General features: G+C 52.1%; 5 protein-coding genes across 5 annotated transcripts; 2 read left to right on the top strand and 3 right to left on the bottom strand.

Moving 5' to 3' along the window:
* Positions 1-448: 448 nt before the first annotated feature.
* On the bottom strand, positions 449-1531 carry CTHT_0062260 (putative exosome 3'->5 protein; the record flags this gene model as incomplete). Its single annotated transcript, XM_006696479.1, has 1 exon — positions 449-1531. One exon carries the CDS (start codon positions 1529-1531, stop codon positions 449-451), a length of 1083 nt encoding a protein of 360 aa, XP_006696542.1.
* Positions 1532-2577: 1046 nt separating this feature from the next.
* Positions 2578-3301, bottom strand: CTHT_0062250 (putative exosome 3'->5 protein; the record flags this gene model as incomplete). The annotated part of the gene is made up of 2 exons (XM_006696478.1): positions 2578-2748; positions 2810-3301. The coding sequence occupies 2 exons, from the start codon at positions 3299-3301 to the stop codon at positions 2578-2580; spliced, it is 663 nt and encodes a 220-aa protein (XP_006696541.1).
* Positions 3302-3969: 668 nt separating this feature from the next.
* CTHT_0062240 (uncharacterized protein) lies at positions 3970-4752 on the top strand (the record flags this gene model as incomplete). The annotated part of the gene is made up of 2 exons (XM_006696477.1): positions 3970-4333; positions 4388-4752. 2 exons carry the CDS (start codon positions 3970-3972, stop codon positions 4750-4752), a joined length of 729 nt encoding a protein of 242 aa, XP_006696540.1.
* Positions 4753-11007: 6255 nt separating this feature from the next.
* On the top strand, positions 11008-12330 carry CTHT_0062230 (uncharacterized protein; the record flags this gene model as incomplete). The annotated part of the gene is made up of 1 exon (XM_006696476.1): positions 11008-12330. One exon carries the CDS (start codon positions 11008-11010, stop codon positions 12328-12330), a length of 1323 nt encoding a protein of 440 aa, XP_006696539.1.
* Positions 12331-13693: 1363 nt separating this feature from the next.
* Positions 13694-14855, bottom strand: CTHT_0062220 (uncharacterized protein; the record flags this gene model as incomplete). The annotated part of the gene is made up of 10 exons (XM_006696475.1): positions 13694-13806; positions 13867-13912; positions 13976-14037; positions 14093-14136; positions 14207-14262; positions 14324-14377; positions 14447-14464; positions 14522-14573; positions 14640-14743; positions 14850-14855. 10 exons carry the CDS (start codon positions 14853-14855, stop codon positions 13694-13696), a joined length of 555 nt encoding a protein of 184 aa, XP_006696538.1.
* Between the last annotated feature and the right edge of the window lie 882 nt (positions 14856-15737).

Raw genomic sequence — 15737 nt, 5'->3', positions numbered from 1 at the left:
AATATGGCAGAACCGCTGCATACGAACGCCTGTAACTTAACTGGCCCCAAGAGCTCGTTCTGAGCATTATACAGCAGTGTACATATCCCAATATAGCACCCTTGATCAACGATGTGTTACAAACATCCAGGACGATACATAGAGCAGTGTAGATACCAACCGACGACCGGACCCTGCGTGATGTTTCAACCAACTTGCTACACCCGACCGTTTCCCAGATATCCCTTCCAAAACGTAACGCCTTTCAAACCAACCAAGTATATCCCAAAACAATGCTCATCATATGTGTCCGTATAATGCAGCCCATTCTCCCAACCCTAAACCCCGTTCTATCTTTTGTTTCCCGGCCCCTAACTCTCTGCCATCTTTGAAGACTTCCAAGACAGAAGCCCTATTACAACCTTCCATCATCCGAGTCAAGACTTCAAGCTAACCCCCAATCCTTCAATTACTCAGCTCCTTGCAAACTCCCTCTTATGCTCCTTCTACTCTCTCTCTCTCTCTCTCTCTCTCTCTCTCTCTCTCTCTCTCTCTCTCTCTCTCTCTCTCTCTCTCTCTCTCTCCCTCCCTCTTCCAACACCCCCCTAACACGCTCAATCCTCCCCACTGCTCGTTCCAAAACTGCCAACCTCGCCGCCTTCTCCTCCTCCCGCCTCTCCAACTCAGCAACTCTCGCCTCCAGCGCCGCCCGTGCCCTCCTCTCTGTAGCAACCATTTCGTTCGCTTGCTCAAACAGACTTGCACTCAACTCCTCTACTTCGCGACTCGCGGCGCGGAGCTGGGTCTCGGCTTGTTGGCGGAGGGACTTTTCTTGAGATAACATCGAGAGGAGCGTTGAGGTGTCTGTTTGCTCGGACGGTGTCACTGACGGTGTTGGTGTGGGAGGGGGGAGTAAACTGCCGGGGGTTGGTTGGGAAGGGGGTCGGGATTGGGATTGTTGTTGCTGTTGTTGGGGTTGGGAGGGGAGGGGTTTGAGTGCCGGGGCCGAGCGTCGGGAGGAGAGGAGGGCTGATATTCGTGCTGCGGCGCCAGAAGTTAGGAAGGAGGTTCGGGAGGGTGAGGGAGAGGGTAGGCCGGCGGCTGAGCTGGGGGGTGTTGGGAGGGAGGTTTGTTGGCGGTGTCCGGGGAAGCCTAGTTTGTCCGAGGAATCGCCTAGGGCACCGACTGTGCTTTGGGCTGATGGGGAGGGGACGCCGTTATGTTGGGGCTGTTGCTGCCTTGGTGTCTGTGGGCGAGCATCGAGTTGGGCTCGTAGCCGGGCGAGCTCGTCTTCGTAGTCGGCCCAGCGGTCGACGGCGGCGGTTGCTTTCTGGTTGAGCAGACGGACTTGGGCTTCGAGGTCGGCGATTTGCTTTTGGGCTGTTAAGAGCGCCGCTTGCGTTTCTTCAAACGGAGGTAGAGTGAGAGAAAAGCCGCACCGCGGACAGCAGAAGGATTGGGATTGGGATTGTGGTGGTGCAGTCGTCAAGGTGCCTGATGCCATGGTGACGGGAGTGGCGGTAGTTGCGGTAGCGGTAGCGGTAGCTGACATGTTCGCTGCCTTAGCTATATTGACACAGAGAGGCCCAAAGTTATGTCGGTACTCCTCAGGCTGCTGGCGCACTCCTGCGGCATTGGCACCGGGCCGTCGTCAACAGAGAGTGCAGCCGTCAGTTAATGTGGTCCGAAGAAGAAAGGGAGAATACGGTGGGCTTCGTGTCGAAGGCTTGGACATTTCACAAGTTCGAGCGCTAAAGGAGTGGGGGTCCATGGGTTGCAGTGGGTCCAGTCTTGGCAACGGCTGAGCCCGGGGATGAGGCTGTTTGTTTGCTTGTGACGTTTCACGATGCGCATGGCTGCAACCCCAGATCCAGCTCCTACCATCAAATGACAGGTCCAGGAGGGGCTAAGTTTCATCGTTGCATCTTTTTCATTCGCTTTTGTGTGCCAATATGTCCACTGTTTTCAAAAGTGTCTATATGATTCCCCTCAACATTACAATGCCAAACGTTCAGATCCGCAGCTACATGTACACTCTTAGCAGGTGATGTGCAGTCAGGGTCCCATCCTCCTCTTGAAGTTCATTCTGCCGTAGTATGAGATCTGATCCCGTGTCGTCATACCCGGAATGAGTCTGGACGCTAATGCATGTGCCACGCCTCGGTGCATGTCATGCGGGTCAGGGATCGAATACCCGTCCATTGCTCCTTGATGCTTGGTAGCCGTAACCCTTGACTGATCTTATATCCGGAGCTTGGCCTGCTATACAACTCTGCAAAGAGCGTTACGGCCAGCTCTTTATGGCCCAAGGACAAGTGCTATAGCCACCGACATATAGCCTGCTGGCTCGTCGTCTCTGAAGTGCAGAAGTGTAGAATCACACTCTCAGCAGCTCAGTTAGCCGGGCAGTCCTCCGTGCCTGTTGATGGATGCTCTCCCTGTCCAGCAACAGAGCTATCCACTGCGCCGTGCGCCATGCGGGTGGCATTAACTGACAACAAATGATGCTTTCAGCTGCGATTTCAATGGCAGGTCGTGATCGCCGTGCTCTCGGGGGGCTTGGGAAGATAGATCGGCCTCTCGTGACATTGTTGCCTTTCAATACGGCTTCGCAACCTTCCTCAGCTCCGTGAGACCCGTAATAGGGTCGCGATACTCCCTCCAGCTGACGGGATACATGGTGTTACCGGCTTCGCTAGTAGCCAGAATGACACCAAGCTCGTTGCGTGCCGTGGAGAGATAGTAGTTGGCCTGGTCGCCGAGGGAAATCTGGTCAAAGGGCAGTTAGTATAAATTCCAAACTGCTTGCTCTTCAGGGGAGAGCACATACCACTTCGGCGCGGACAATATCTCCAGGCCGGAAGCTCTCATACACCTTCACCCGGTCCTTCTCAGTCGCCCGGATATCCTGCACCCGGATCAAGCCCTGCCACTCGGCATCGAGGACAGTATCCCCGCACACCAAGATCGTGACAACCGCCTGCCGCGGGGTGATACGAATGACCCGGCACAGCACAATGTTGCCAACCTCAGGTAGGATTTCCCGCTTGCGCCCAGTCACTAGCCCACTGGCTGCGGATCCCGCGGGACGCGCGGCCGAAACCGAGATGGTGGGAAGCTCGGCGGGGGTCGGGGCCGGTGTGATCCTGTTCAGGCGCTTGACCGGGCCCGGTGCGCGCGCCGGCTGGGTGACGTGGACGGTCCCAAGAAGCGACGAATACAAATTGGACTCATGAACGTGCGTGCCGGGACCGGGCTGATATTTTGATATCGGGCCGAGAAGCTGGCCAGGAAGTGCTAGGGTAGGCTGTGTTGTCGTCATCGTTTTGAAAGATGCTTGCGATAGTTGAGGACCTGCGGCTGGTGTCCCAATTGTGTGCGACACCTTCGGCACACCCGAAAAACTGGGACTGTTCTTTTTGTTCTTCTGTCGCTCGCTCTAGACGTAATCCAATCAACGGCCGACCCCAACGGTTGCGGATCACAAGACGCTTGGCATCTGCCGGCAAGTTGAGTTCCGGGTGGTTCGATCGCAGGAGAGCAGTACAGCATAGGAAAAAGACCACCACAACAAGCCCCAAAAAAAACCTGAGAAGAGTTTGCCAAGAGAAATTCTGCCATCTGGACAAGAGCTCTGGGAGCAGTTATGATTTCCGATTGGCTCGCACGCTTCTTATCGCTCCACAGATAAGTGTGCCCCTGTCCTTGGGGTTTCACCGCTTTCCTAGAGTGCACAAACCCCCAGGACTGCCAGGGCCCAACAGGGGTCTAGGACCCCGAGATTGACAAGCGCGGCGCGCCCGCAACAATCCCAAACCCAGCAACCCCCAACCACGCGCGATCCGATCTTTCTTCCCTGTTTTTATATTTTCCCGACTCCCATCCACCCCATCATTTTCATCCTTTTCATCCCTTTTCTTCTCCCCCACACCACATCCCCTTTGTGTCCGCCTCAGGTCCTAGGTCCAGGTCGAACGGTTCCGCGTCCCAATGGCTCCATCCAAGTCGAAGCAGGCGGCCAGCAGTGGCTGTAACTGTAAGAAATCCAAGTGCTGCGCTGGTGGTGTCACTGGCTGGCTCAAGATCTTCGCCATCCTGCTCGGCGTGCTCGCGCCAATTGTTTACTATCTGGAGCAGAACCTGAACCGCTTCTACATCTTCGACCTGGACCATCTCCATGACCTCTCCAAGCGCAGTATTGCCGCCCACGGCAATGACACCCGCGCCATCGTCAAATATATCGTTGATGAGCTGACCAGCAAGGTCGAGCTGAAGCCTTACATCAACACCGATGAAGAGTGGGTTTTTAACAATGCCGGTGGTGCAATGGGTGCTATGTATATCATTCATGCAAGTACGTGACTGCCCTTCTTTTTCTCTCCACGCCTCGTTGCTAATTCAGTACCAGGCATCACCGAGTACCTCATCATCTTCGGCACTGCGATCGGTACCGAGGGCCATACTGGTCGCCACACAGCCGATGATTATTTCCACATCCTGACGGGTACCCAGGTCGCCTACACTCCTGGCAAGTACGAGGCTGAGGTCTACCCTCCTGGCAGCATGCACTGGCTCCCTCGCGGTGAGGTCCAGCAGTACAAGATGCCTGAAGGCTGCTTTGCCCTCGAGTACGCTCGCGGCTGGATCCCTCCCATGCTTTTCTTCGGCTTTGCCGATACCTTTAGCAGCACCCTCGACTTCCCCACCCTCTGGCGCACCGTTGTCATCACCGCCAGAGAAATGATCGCCAACCTGCTCAAGGGCAAGTTCTAAACCCAAAGGACGGGCAACACATCCGTTCGTCATCTGTATCTGTTTAAACAATAAAGTTCGCCTAAGGAGTGAGGGATGTAATCATCACTCATCTGCCTAGGGAACTGGCATAGAATTTAGAGAGCTGGGCTTCTGTCAAAAAGTAGGCCCCGTAAGTGTTGGAAAACTGGACTCGCGGTGATAAGCTCTCATGTGAAGCAGCCGCTCAGTGTCGGATACACGGAAAGACACCTCCGTTTGGTTAAAAATGTGGTAGTCATGTATCTAGGTATGGTAGACACGTCCTACCTTAATGCATAATGAAGTGCTTCGGGGCTTGAGCAAGCCCCGAGAGTGCGCCAGGCATGTAACAATGGATACAACTTGGTGTGTGGATGTTATTGATAGCGTGCCTGCCTCCAAGGTATAAAAGTTGTATCCTTTTAGATGCTAGTACCGAGAATTTTGTCTTTTGCTTTGAGAATTGGGTCTACCATAAATCGGCAGCTGATAAAACTTATCAGTCCAGTCATCTTTTTCTCTCAAGGCCTCTGCAACAATATCAGCTTATGCGATATCTCTCTGTGGTATTCCTCGTCTTCTCCTTCAAAGGTGCTACAGTTGAATCAATTAGACTGGAACTAAGAGAAGCGGCTCGGTGGAAGCTGCTTCTTGTCCGTCTGTTCCAAGCAACTTGATTACCGATTTGGAGATAAACCAGTGAGATCTCGGTATGGGGGGTAGAAAAGTCCTTGTGTTAGGGACGTGCGATAAGCATCTTGCTCTCTTACGCTTCCAACATTAAGGCAAAGAACGTGTGCTACAGAGGACAATCACGGTCTTGACTGAGAACAATCCACACTCCAGTACTTTTCTAGTAGCCAGTTTTATGAGAAAACATGAAGTTGCTGCAAATTACTGTCAAAGAAGATTACCTCTGCAAGTTCCTAGCCCGTTGATCACCCTTTTAAACAAACTTTGCTTCAACGTAAAGCCTCGCCTCTTTAATTATACAGTTAGACCTGCTGATAACGATGGAGTCCATTACCCAGGTTCATATCGTTATAACCAAACTAGCGCTATGGACCTGATCGTTATCCGCAAGTGTAACTACAGTGATGTTCACTGGTTATGAGCTCCTCCAGGTGTTTTGTTCACAGACCTTTGGGATATACATCATATTTACTTAGAAAAGAGGGAAAGGCCATCCTGGGCGCCTCACAAACTCGGCTCTAGGCGGACCCAGCCAGTCCTCTGGAGTAACTCATCGAAGACTTGATGGAATAGTGCCAATAAGCGATGAGAAAAGGACATAGACACCCTCCGGCGACGAAATGGACAAGAACCACTAAAGAAACCTACACCGTCTTCATGTATTCTTGTGAACCGTTCACATGGTAGAGGTATTTTGACTGCTTCGCTAAACCCAATGTCTCTGTGTCTGCACAACACCTGCGGACGAGGCAGGAGAACTATTTCCATATGAATCAGATAGCCCGACCTTGTTCCAATCAACGGGTGAAAGGCATAGTAGACAAACAGGCTGAAGTGGCATGCACTAGACATCACGTGTGAATCTAAAATCATACCATCGATGCCCAACAGTGGAGTGAAACTCCCCAAGGATACCTAAAAAAGAGGGGAAGAAAGATATCCTCAAGAGCTGCTAACCCAACTTGCTCACTTTCTGAGCTTATAAGCGCAGAGTCTCTGGCTAAATCAGAGCGACCACAATAATCTTGTCTTCCAGCCCTCAGGTACTACATGAGCCTACATGAGCTTGTCTATGCAGGTAGCGTGGACGTCGCCATATTCCTGGATACGTACGAGCCACACCATTCCAGACTTTAGTCTAGACTTCAGGGGGAATCATTGCATATAAAGCTGGACCGATATGCCTGATAATCTCGTGTGGCCCGAGTGAGCCGTCCAGAAGACATTACCTTCCAAGGAATCCAGCCACTGAGGACATTGAACGGAGGATTTCCTCGCTAATGGTATGGTATAGTCAGTAGTGTATATACGCAGGAGAAGCTTCCCTTTTTCTTTTTTTCCCACCTGAGTTGAAGGAACGCATCCTAACTGCAGTAACATCTTCTTGTACGCTCCTGCAGAACAACCGGGCCAACATCCTGGGCCGGCCGGAAACCCCCAAGAGGGAAATGCCGTGGCCATACTTAGCGAAAAACGTGGGGGGACCAGGCCAAAGTTAAGTCAAGCTCACACTAAGCACCAGGTGATGACGTCGTAATGGTGCCCCCTTGCAAGGGCCATGATGACATTCTCATCTGCGGTCCTCTCAAAAACCAAATTTCGGGCCAACCATCGCCGACAATCTGAAGCTTCAGCCCCAAACCCCGGGGTTCGGGTTGGCGATGGCAATGCGCGCTCACATCTCCCGCAGTTGGTCTCGCAGCCAGCCAGGCCGAGCCGACTGGCGGCAGCAAAGCAGAGCAGAATTCCCGAATCTTCCCCGCGATTCGGAGGAGTATCCGCTAAAGCGGTCAAATTGCGGGGAAGGTCAGGTTAACCTTAGCTAACGTTGCTTTAGCGTCTTCTTGATTGTTGTCTTGCCTTTGGCTGGGTTGGATCGTGTTAGGCTCCGAAGTAAAGAAATTTTACACTACGCCGTCTGGGGTCCATCATAAGGCGTAACCTGGAAAAGTTTCTTAGCAGTAGCTGGGGTTTGCTTCCGTCGAGACTTTGGTATCATCCTGAGCACTGAGTGAAGCTATACACGATACGGAGCGTTATCGACAACACATCAAGACCTCACACTTATACAAGTGCCAACCATATGAATGGACAAAAGTTATGACGGCTCGTCAGATGCATCCATGCACTGCAGGGTCGCCGCGGAAAAGCACAGCTGGCATCTCGCTGCGGCGTTGGCGACATGGCGTCCCTCGTGGCCGCATTGCGCAAGCTGGTAGGATTCCCGAGGAGGGGCCTGACCATTGGTCTCGAATAGTTAATGGTGTTAGCGGTGCAGTTTGTACGTAATTGAAAAGAGAGATTCTCCCGTGAGCCAGTCTCGATGCTAGCGGTCTCTGGTTCCCTTTTTTATGCTGCTCCTGAACGATGGAAAATCTGTGTCGGCTGCGAGTTGTGATCGACCATGCGCTGCACTGTTGTCACCATTATTATCCTATGCTTATGCTGCTGCTACTGTCATGGCAAGTCTGGGTTGATGAGAGAAGAGGTCATCGAAAAAAAAAAAAAAAGGTAGAACCAGCGCAAATATCGCATACACCAGGCTACGCAGCCGCTGGCGCGGTGGCTTCCGTTTCGCACCAAGGCTGCTCTGCCACAACCCCTCCCCTCCTCCTTCGCAATCGACGAGCAAGTTCCCATGTCGGCAGTCAGCAATACCCTCGATGCCGGTTGTCCCTTTCCACAAGGTCAGGGTCAAAACGAGTCACTGCCCGAGACTTTGTCTAAAATTCGAGTCAATACCGTCATCTTCAGGCACCCCGATATGATGCTGTGTGTAACACATAGGTCTGACCGTTTCTCGAGATCATGGGCCTTTGGTCTTTGAATCTGGAATCAGGATCCTGGGGGCGGGCGCTTAAAAAACAACAGCCATGATCTAGCCTTCCAAGCCATCCTTCCCAGCAGGAGGTGCAGTCGCGTCATCGAGCCGACCAACCGGCATGCCAAGACAGATTTGCTGGGCATTTGTCCTCGGATATGGATCGGGAAGGTAATCATCAAGTAACAACAACCTCTAGCTGCAGCGGACTGGAGCATCCAACCCCAGCGGGCCCAGCGCACAGCACTCAATTGCTGCCGACGAAATACAGATTTGAAGGGTTTTCTCTGGTGGCTGGTGGAGAGAAGGATTTTCCCAATGCCCTTGCAGGTTTTTTCTTTTTTTTTGTCCAAGGGTTAGGCATGTTTTGCTGTGCGTGCCTCAGTTGCCTGATTCGGAAAGAAAGAGTGTGTTGCCCTGCCCTGTGGGTACCTGGTACCAGATATCACGGGAGAGGAACAAAAGCACAGCAAAGCTAGGAGCTAACCTGCTGATGGTGTCGGGAATGAAACAGCCGAAGCTTGACCATCACCAATTACGTGCTCTGTACAACGAGCATGTACAGCCTTAACAGGGCCAGAAAGCCGCCTTCTGAGCTACTGATATTGCCGCATCTGCATATTGCTCTGCGTGTCTCGTGTTACACCAAGCTGTGGTCTGTTATCTCCACGACGCCGGATGGATTCCAAAATTTTCTGTTCCGCTGTCCTGTTTCTTGTCCGTGGATCCCTGCGCAGTTGTGCAGGCTGCTTGCCAGTTCCTGGACAAGCGAGTCGCAAGGAACCTGCAACTAAGGCTCCAATGCGCTGACCGACTGACCAACCGACACAAGGGATCTGGGATGTGTCCCTCCGGAAAACTAGAGCCTAGGATCCGTCCTTCGTCCGGTTTGGCTGGGCGTGTTCTGGGAGACTGAGACTTTGACAGGCTGACATCTGGTCTCCGCTGGCCGCCGGCTCGCAACACAGCGCCCTGCGCCCGGGCGCTGTGCGAGTGTTTGTTACTGGGCCGAAGTCGGTGGCTCCCATGTGCGCGCCGCCTGGAGCATTGCATGAATCGGTCTCCGAGCGCTCACCATTCTGCGATTGCACATGCGAGGCGCGCATGCTATGCCCCCGATTGGCGGCCGGGCCTTGCGTTTGGCCCTAGCCGCATGCTCCAATGAATATTTCTTACCTTCTGACTGAAGATCTCTCTCTTGTTGTGTGGATACAAGTGGATGCACTTCCCCGTCTTCCGCCCCGTGGAAAATCGGTGGAAGTTCGTCCAAGTCGACGCTAAGGTGGAAACAAGACTTTTGGCGGTGGAGTGATGCCGCTCTGCCAGGCTGTTTAGCAATCGCAGAGCGCTCAGGACACGGCCCTTCTCTGCGCGGGCGGCCGTGGGCTGCTGTGGACTTTGTGGGCTTGCTGTAGTGATTTTTATGGAGACAGGCGCCCAGCTGATGGCCCGATGGCTCGATGGAAGGTTTGCATCGGCCAGAACTCCTTGTCACCAAACGGCGGGGCAGCCCAGCCGGCCCTACACTAGGACGACACGATGCCTGCAGATGGACTCCATACCTGCTGCGCTTTGTCATGTGGACAGGCACTGGCACTTGTTGGTGCTTCTGGCTGCTGGCACTCTCTGTCTCCATCGTCTGTCACTTTGGATGATCTGGGTGGTTTGTAAATGATGAATTGCCTGCCATCCATGATGCTCTTTGCCCTTGGCCCCTTGTTGCCGGTGCCAGTCTGCTAAAGCAACTTTTGTGTACAGCTCACCCCTTCTTTTCACTGCACACCGCAGCAGGCCATTCTGTCCGATAGTCCGTACCTGCAACACGATTCTCCCCTTTCTCGTTTTTCTTCCTTTCTTCCCTTTGTCTCTCGGCTGCCACGTACCTTCCGTGCCTTCCGCGCCTTCTCTGTTTCCTTCTCTGTTTCCTCATCAGCCTGTTAACCTGTTTCAAGGCTGCACGAGCCATCTGGTGACCAGCACGCACCTCACGTCGTCTGCGTATATATCCGCTAGAAAAATTCCATACCGGGCGATACCAACCTTTATCAACCCCCCTGTCATGCGGCCTGCCCCGCAATCTGGCATGAACCCCACTAACAGATAAACGCGACCAAGAATTATACGCCATCTGCGGCCGAGCTTGCCTTGTCCATTTGGCGATCTGCCGCACCAGCTACCTCTACTTCGACCTGCCCATCAAGGCCCTCAACTGGTTTCTCCCGAGAAAAAAAAAAGTTTATAGTGCCTCCCGAAGGTTACCTCACCGCTGCCTGAAAATAATCTACAGTGCGCTTCCTTGATATCGCTAGCCTCTCGGGAGTCGGTTTAGCACAGCCGTTATCCGATTTCTTCTTCTGGATCAAGATTTACATCCACTTCTCTAATTTCCAAAGTCTCTACGTAATAACCGATCTTGCGATCACACACACACACACACACACACACACACACACACACACACACGAGACCCTGCAACCATAGGTAGAAGTCGCTGAGCACTCTGTTGAGGCTTAATTAGAAAAGAAATTCTTCTTGCGACTGGAATTGACAAGTCGGTCGAACCCCTCTACACTCGCCCGGCTCTCCCGCGGATGGCAACCGAGCTTCATTCGGAGCTGGCCATTAGGCCTGGCCCTAGGGATATCAGGCCAGTCGGCGCAGTTCAGCAGGAAGAGCGACGACACAAACACTCTCGATCATCCTATTCAGACGCCTCTCCCCTTGTATCAAGGAATAGCTCCATGAACTTCCGCCCGCCCAAGAGACAGATGATTACCCCCGATAAGACCATCGCCGTTATCAACGCCAGTGGCAGGCAGGCCGCTTCCTTTATCAGAGTTGCGACCGCTGTGGGATATCACGTCCGGGCACAACTTAGGAATCTTGAGGGTGTAGTAGCCGCTGAGGTTGCGACAAATCCCCATGTTACCGTTATCCAAGGAGAACTGTATACCAAAGAGCCACAGCCTGCGAAGGTTGGCCAAAATCAAGGGAATGGGCATAGCCAGGTGGGCGAGGTCGATGTCACCAATACCGGCCCCAACTCGGGCATCGGCGTAAATTACGACATCATCGAGAAGCTCTTCAAGGGAGCGCAACTAGCCTTCATTAACACAACGTTCTATGGAGACGAGGTCAAGATCGGCCAGGCACTCGCAGATGCCGCTAAGAAGTACAATGTACAGCACTACATCTACTCATCCATGCCAGATCACCACTACTACAATAAGGACTGGCCGTCATTACCTCTGTGGGCATCGAAGCACAAGGTGGAGGAATACATTCGGAAGCTGGGGCTGCCCGCGACATTTGTATATGCGGGCATCTATAATAACAACTTCACTTCGCTCCCCTATCCCCTGTTCTGCACCGAGATGCAAGAAGACGGCTCCTTCGTCTGGCAAGCCCCCTTCCACCCCGACGCCAAGCTCCCCTGGCTCGACGCCGAACACGACGTTGGTCCTGCGATCCTCCAGATTTTCAAGGACGGTGTCAAGAAGTGGGGCGGTAAGCGCATCGCCCTTGCCTACGAGATGCTGTCGCCCGTTGAGGCGTGTGAGGTCTTCTCGCGCGGCGTCGGCCGGCCTGTTCGCTACAAGCGCGGCCCTATTGAGGTCAAGGTTAAGATCCCTGAGGGCTACCGATGCCAGCTGGAGGCGCTCGAGCAGCTGTTTACCCTGGGCGGCGACGACCCGACGAAGCAACCCCCATATTTTGGCGACATCGAGCTGGAGCAGAGCTGCCCGCGCGTGGCGCTGGAGCTGTGGGAGGGTCCCCGGGGACTGGAGGAGTATGCGCGCGAGGTGTTCCCGCTGGAGGAGCAGGCGAATGGTCTTACGTGGATGCTTGAGGATGAGGCGAAGAAGAACATTCGCCCTCCTCCGATCATTGGGAACGGTTACCTCTCGACGCTCGCCGAATATCACAACCTGTATCAGCAAAATGGGGAGATCATCATCAACCCGCAGGACCCTCCAGATTCCGAAGGTGAAGAGTATGAAGAGGAGGAAGAAGGCCTGGTCATGCGTGGCCTGAAGCGGGACGACGAGGAGTGGTTGGCTTGAGTGAATCACACTACCTACTCCATCAAATTCCCCTCAACCACCATCCGAATACACAGACACAGACGCAGACATAGACAGATGCACACAAACACATCTCCATCACGACATCGACATTGATGTCATATAATACTCGACGACATGTTGTTTCCATCATCGCAAAGGGGGAAAAGAAAACAAATCAAAGAGAGAGCAAGAACGAGCATGGGAAAAGCATGATCTGGTTCCGGAGCAGGGAGCAAGGAGCGTTGGCGTGGGGTCCTGGTATGGTTGGTGGAATCTCAAAAAAAAAAACTTGGTGTTTCTCTAAAACAAACCAAAAACAAAACAATTAGATTGAAACAACAAAGAGAGAAAAAAAATTGGTGGTTAGGTAGTTTAGGCTTCGCCCCGGTTTAGGTTGGTTGACGTTGAAATTTACTACGTTTTTTTAAACTCTCGGCTCTCAACTCTCCTCATCTTTTTCCAACAGCATGCTCCGTCTTATTGTGTTGTATTGGAGGGTTCTCATATATATTTGCATGTTTACCCCCGGGAACGCCGGCGCAAGGAGTCAGGTGTTCTATTGTGTTTTGGTTATGTTCCTGGATGGTTGTCGTTTATCAGCTGCCACACTTTGGGATATTGGGGTTCTGGTAGTTCCCGATTATGGTAGTTTGATACTAGGCATTCTATTCCTGCAATGGCTTGAGAGGAGTCTTAAGGGCTAGTAATCTTCTGCTTGATTAACTTGGCGCAGGAAGGCGCTGGATGATAGTGTCCTTATGTTCTGTTATAGGGAGGAAAAAAAAAAAAAAAAAAGACCGTAAGGGATTGATGACTGGGTAACATTTGTAACGGAGATCCAATCGGGCCTGTGTATTTGTGTGGCAGCCTACTGGACGTATGCAACATCATTGTAAAAAGCATCCCAAACTCCATCTTGTCTGGTTTGTCTTCGTTTCATTCGTACATAAAGACGAAGAATCAATCAAACTACCTAGTACCGTTGTTCCATTTAACCTTCAACCCCATTTGTGCATGTACCCTCTTTATCTATCCCCCATATCCCTCTTCCTTTTTGTTGTTCGCGCCGGCAAATATTGACTGGCTAGTGTCGGGTATCTCGGTTGATGATTGTGATAATATAAACGAGGCCAGTTCCATGCTCGAAAATATTGAAAGATCAACGAATGACTCGCGGCATGCGAGTCTGTAAGTTGAGTTGCCTTTTCCTGAACCTGGCTGGGCTTACACCGGTTGAAGAGAAAATCAGCCTTGCAGATTGGCCATCGAAATAATCCATCAGAAGCTGATGTGGTATTACATGGCCTGCCAGGAATATTGGTGGACGCCATGCTCTAAATGAAACATCGGTGCCTGACGCTCAGGATGCAGGGGCACCGGGTAGACGCTCGATGGCATATTTGCCCTTTTGGACGCTCATAATCGGCACACCGGGGATCTTGCGGATTCTCCTCTTCAAGTCGCGATCGTTGGCTGTGATTGGTGTAAGTATGACTGTAAATGTTTAACAGTAAAAGGTAAGGATAGGCGTACTGGCAACAATGTAGATACGGTGCTTCTGGACTCGGTCGACAATGCACTGGACGAGGTGTTAGTACGCTAGGTTGACTTCTCAGTTGGACTCAGTGAAGGATAGACATACGTCATCAGCATATGTGCCTTTATGATCGCAAGTAAGACGCTGCCACCGTTCATCGCGGGCAACTGGAGAAAGAGTTAGTGTGACGAGAAGACCTGGGCGGTGCTTCCGAGGACTCACTCATCAACGCAACGCGATACCTGGGGCCAAGCTTTTCCAACTCGCTGGAGAAACATTGTTAGGTACCAAAACATCGACATTAACAACAACGACAACTTATAGACAGCTACGTACGCCATAACGCAGGATGTGATGATAATGTTGACTGAAGCATAAAGGCAGTCCATTGCCTGTCAAGATGTCAGCAAAACAATAGCCTGAAAGGGGAGTGGGTAGGATATCGCCACATACACTCTCGAGAAGAGGAAGCTTAGCACCAACTGTCCTAGACAGGAAGTTGGTATCCTGGGATGGGTCAGTAAGTTTAAGCCATCTCCTGAGGGTCGCACCTGGCAACCCAAGGTGAACACATACCACCAGGACATTGTAAGGCTATCGAGCATTGGTCAGTACATATCATCATAACCAAGGACACCGATGAATACTTACAGGAACGAGAGCCTCGTTATGCTCGAAGAACATAGAAGAGGGCATCTGCGGTCTGATATGATATGGCCTTAGTTATGGCTCTCATAAACAGCCGATAAACGAGGAGGGCAATACGCACACTTCACGGATTGCCTGCTTCTCCTTCTTCCTCTTCTCCTCTTCGGCCTTCTTGACGGCCTCTGCCTTACGGCGTTCATCCTGCTTGCCGATAATGCGCTTGACCTGATGCCAAGGTTAGCATGACGATGGATGTCGATATAAGTGAGACCGTCGAGGCCGGTGAGAGCGAGTGACATGCCGTGGCAAATTTTCTTGTCCGCTTGGCGACACCCATGTTGTCTTTGTGGTCAAGACAGTACTGTAGAAGTGATTTATAATTTAGACAGGTATTAAGCCGAATATGATGGTTGCTGGGGCGATGTTGCTGAAGAGCTTGTTGAGTGTTGTCTTTTGCTCTTTGAGAATGAAAACTTGGACTCGAAACCAATGATTGGCTCTGAGCTCGGTGCACATGCATTGGCAGGTGACAACTGTCAGCAGCTGGAGAGTCTTGGCGAGTTGTATGTAAACTACAAAGCAGCGCAGAGTAAAAGAGACCAGCTGTGGAGTTCCGGGCACCAATCAAAAGTCGGGAGCTGACCAGATCCACCGTGGGGTCAGTGTACAGGGACACATGCAGGGACTCCTGTATGCCTTATCGCGGGAACCAAGCGGAAGGGTCAGGTAAAACTGGATCTGCACTCGTATGCAAGTGTCCGATGGCAAGGGGAGAATTTCAAAGTTTTTATCTTGCTGTTTGGAACTCGATTTGAAGACAAATTGTGGTGAACATGATACTCGATCGTTGAAGCTCTTGAAGATGTCAATAGATCATGTACCTGTACCTGCCGATGCTTGCTTGATTGGGCAAGCTGGGCTGACAGGGCCTGGAGACGGCAGGAGTCCCTCGCGCGCTCCTTTTCTCCCTGTGGGCAGCATCGAGGCTTGCTCGTAAAATTAATCAAACTCGACCCATCGACTCCCTCAACGCCAACACCAGCTCGTCGCCGGCGTGAACATGCGCGTCGCATCCCCTCGTTTAGTCCTTTTCTGAATCTTGCATTCGTCCTGATAGCTGATCGCTGTGTAATTGCGAAGCCTGCGAGTCTGGACAGCATTTCCGTTGTTTCTTCGGTCTCCCGAGAGAGCGTTCGCAGTCAGCTGTTAGCACTCAGCC

The sequence above is a fragment of the Thermochaetoides thermophila genome (genome assembly GCF_000221225.1).
Source record: "Thermochaetoides thermophila DSM 1495 unplaced genomic scaffold scf7180000011821, whole genome shotgun sequence".
Classification (NCBI taxonomy): domain Eukaryota; kingdom Fungi; phylum Ascomycota; class Sordariomycetes; order Sordariales; family Chaetomiaceae; genus Thermochaetoides; species Thermochaetoides thermophila.
Note: the sequence above shows the minus strand (reverse complement) of the source record. Positions and strands in the feature narration are given on the sequence as shown.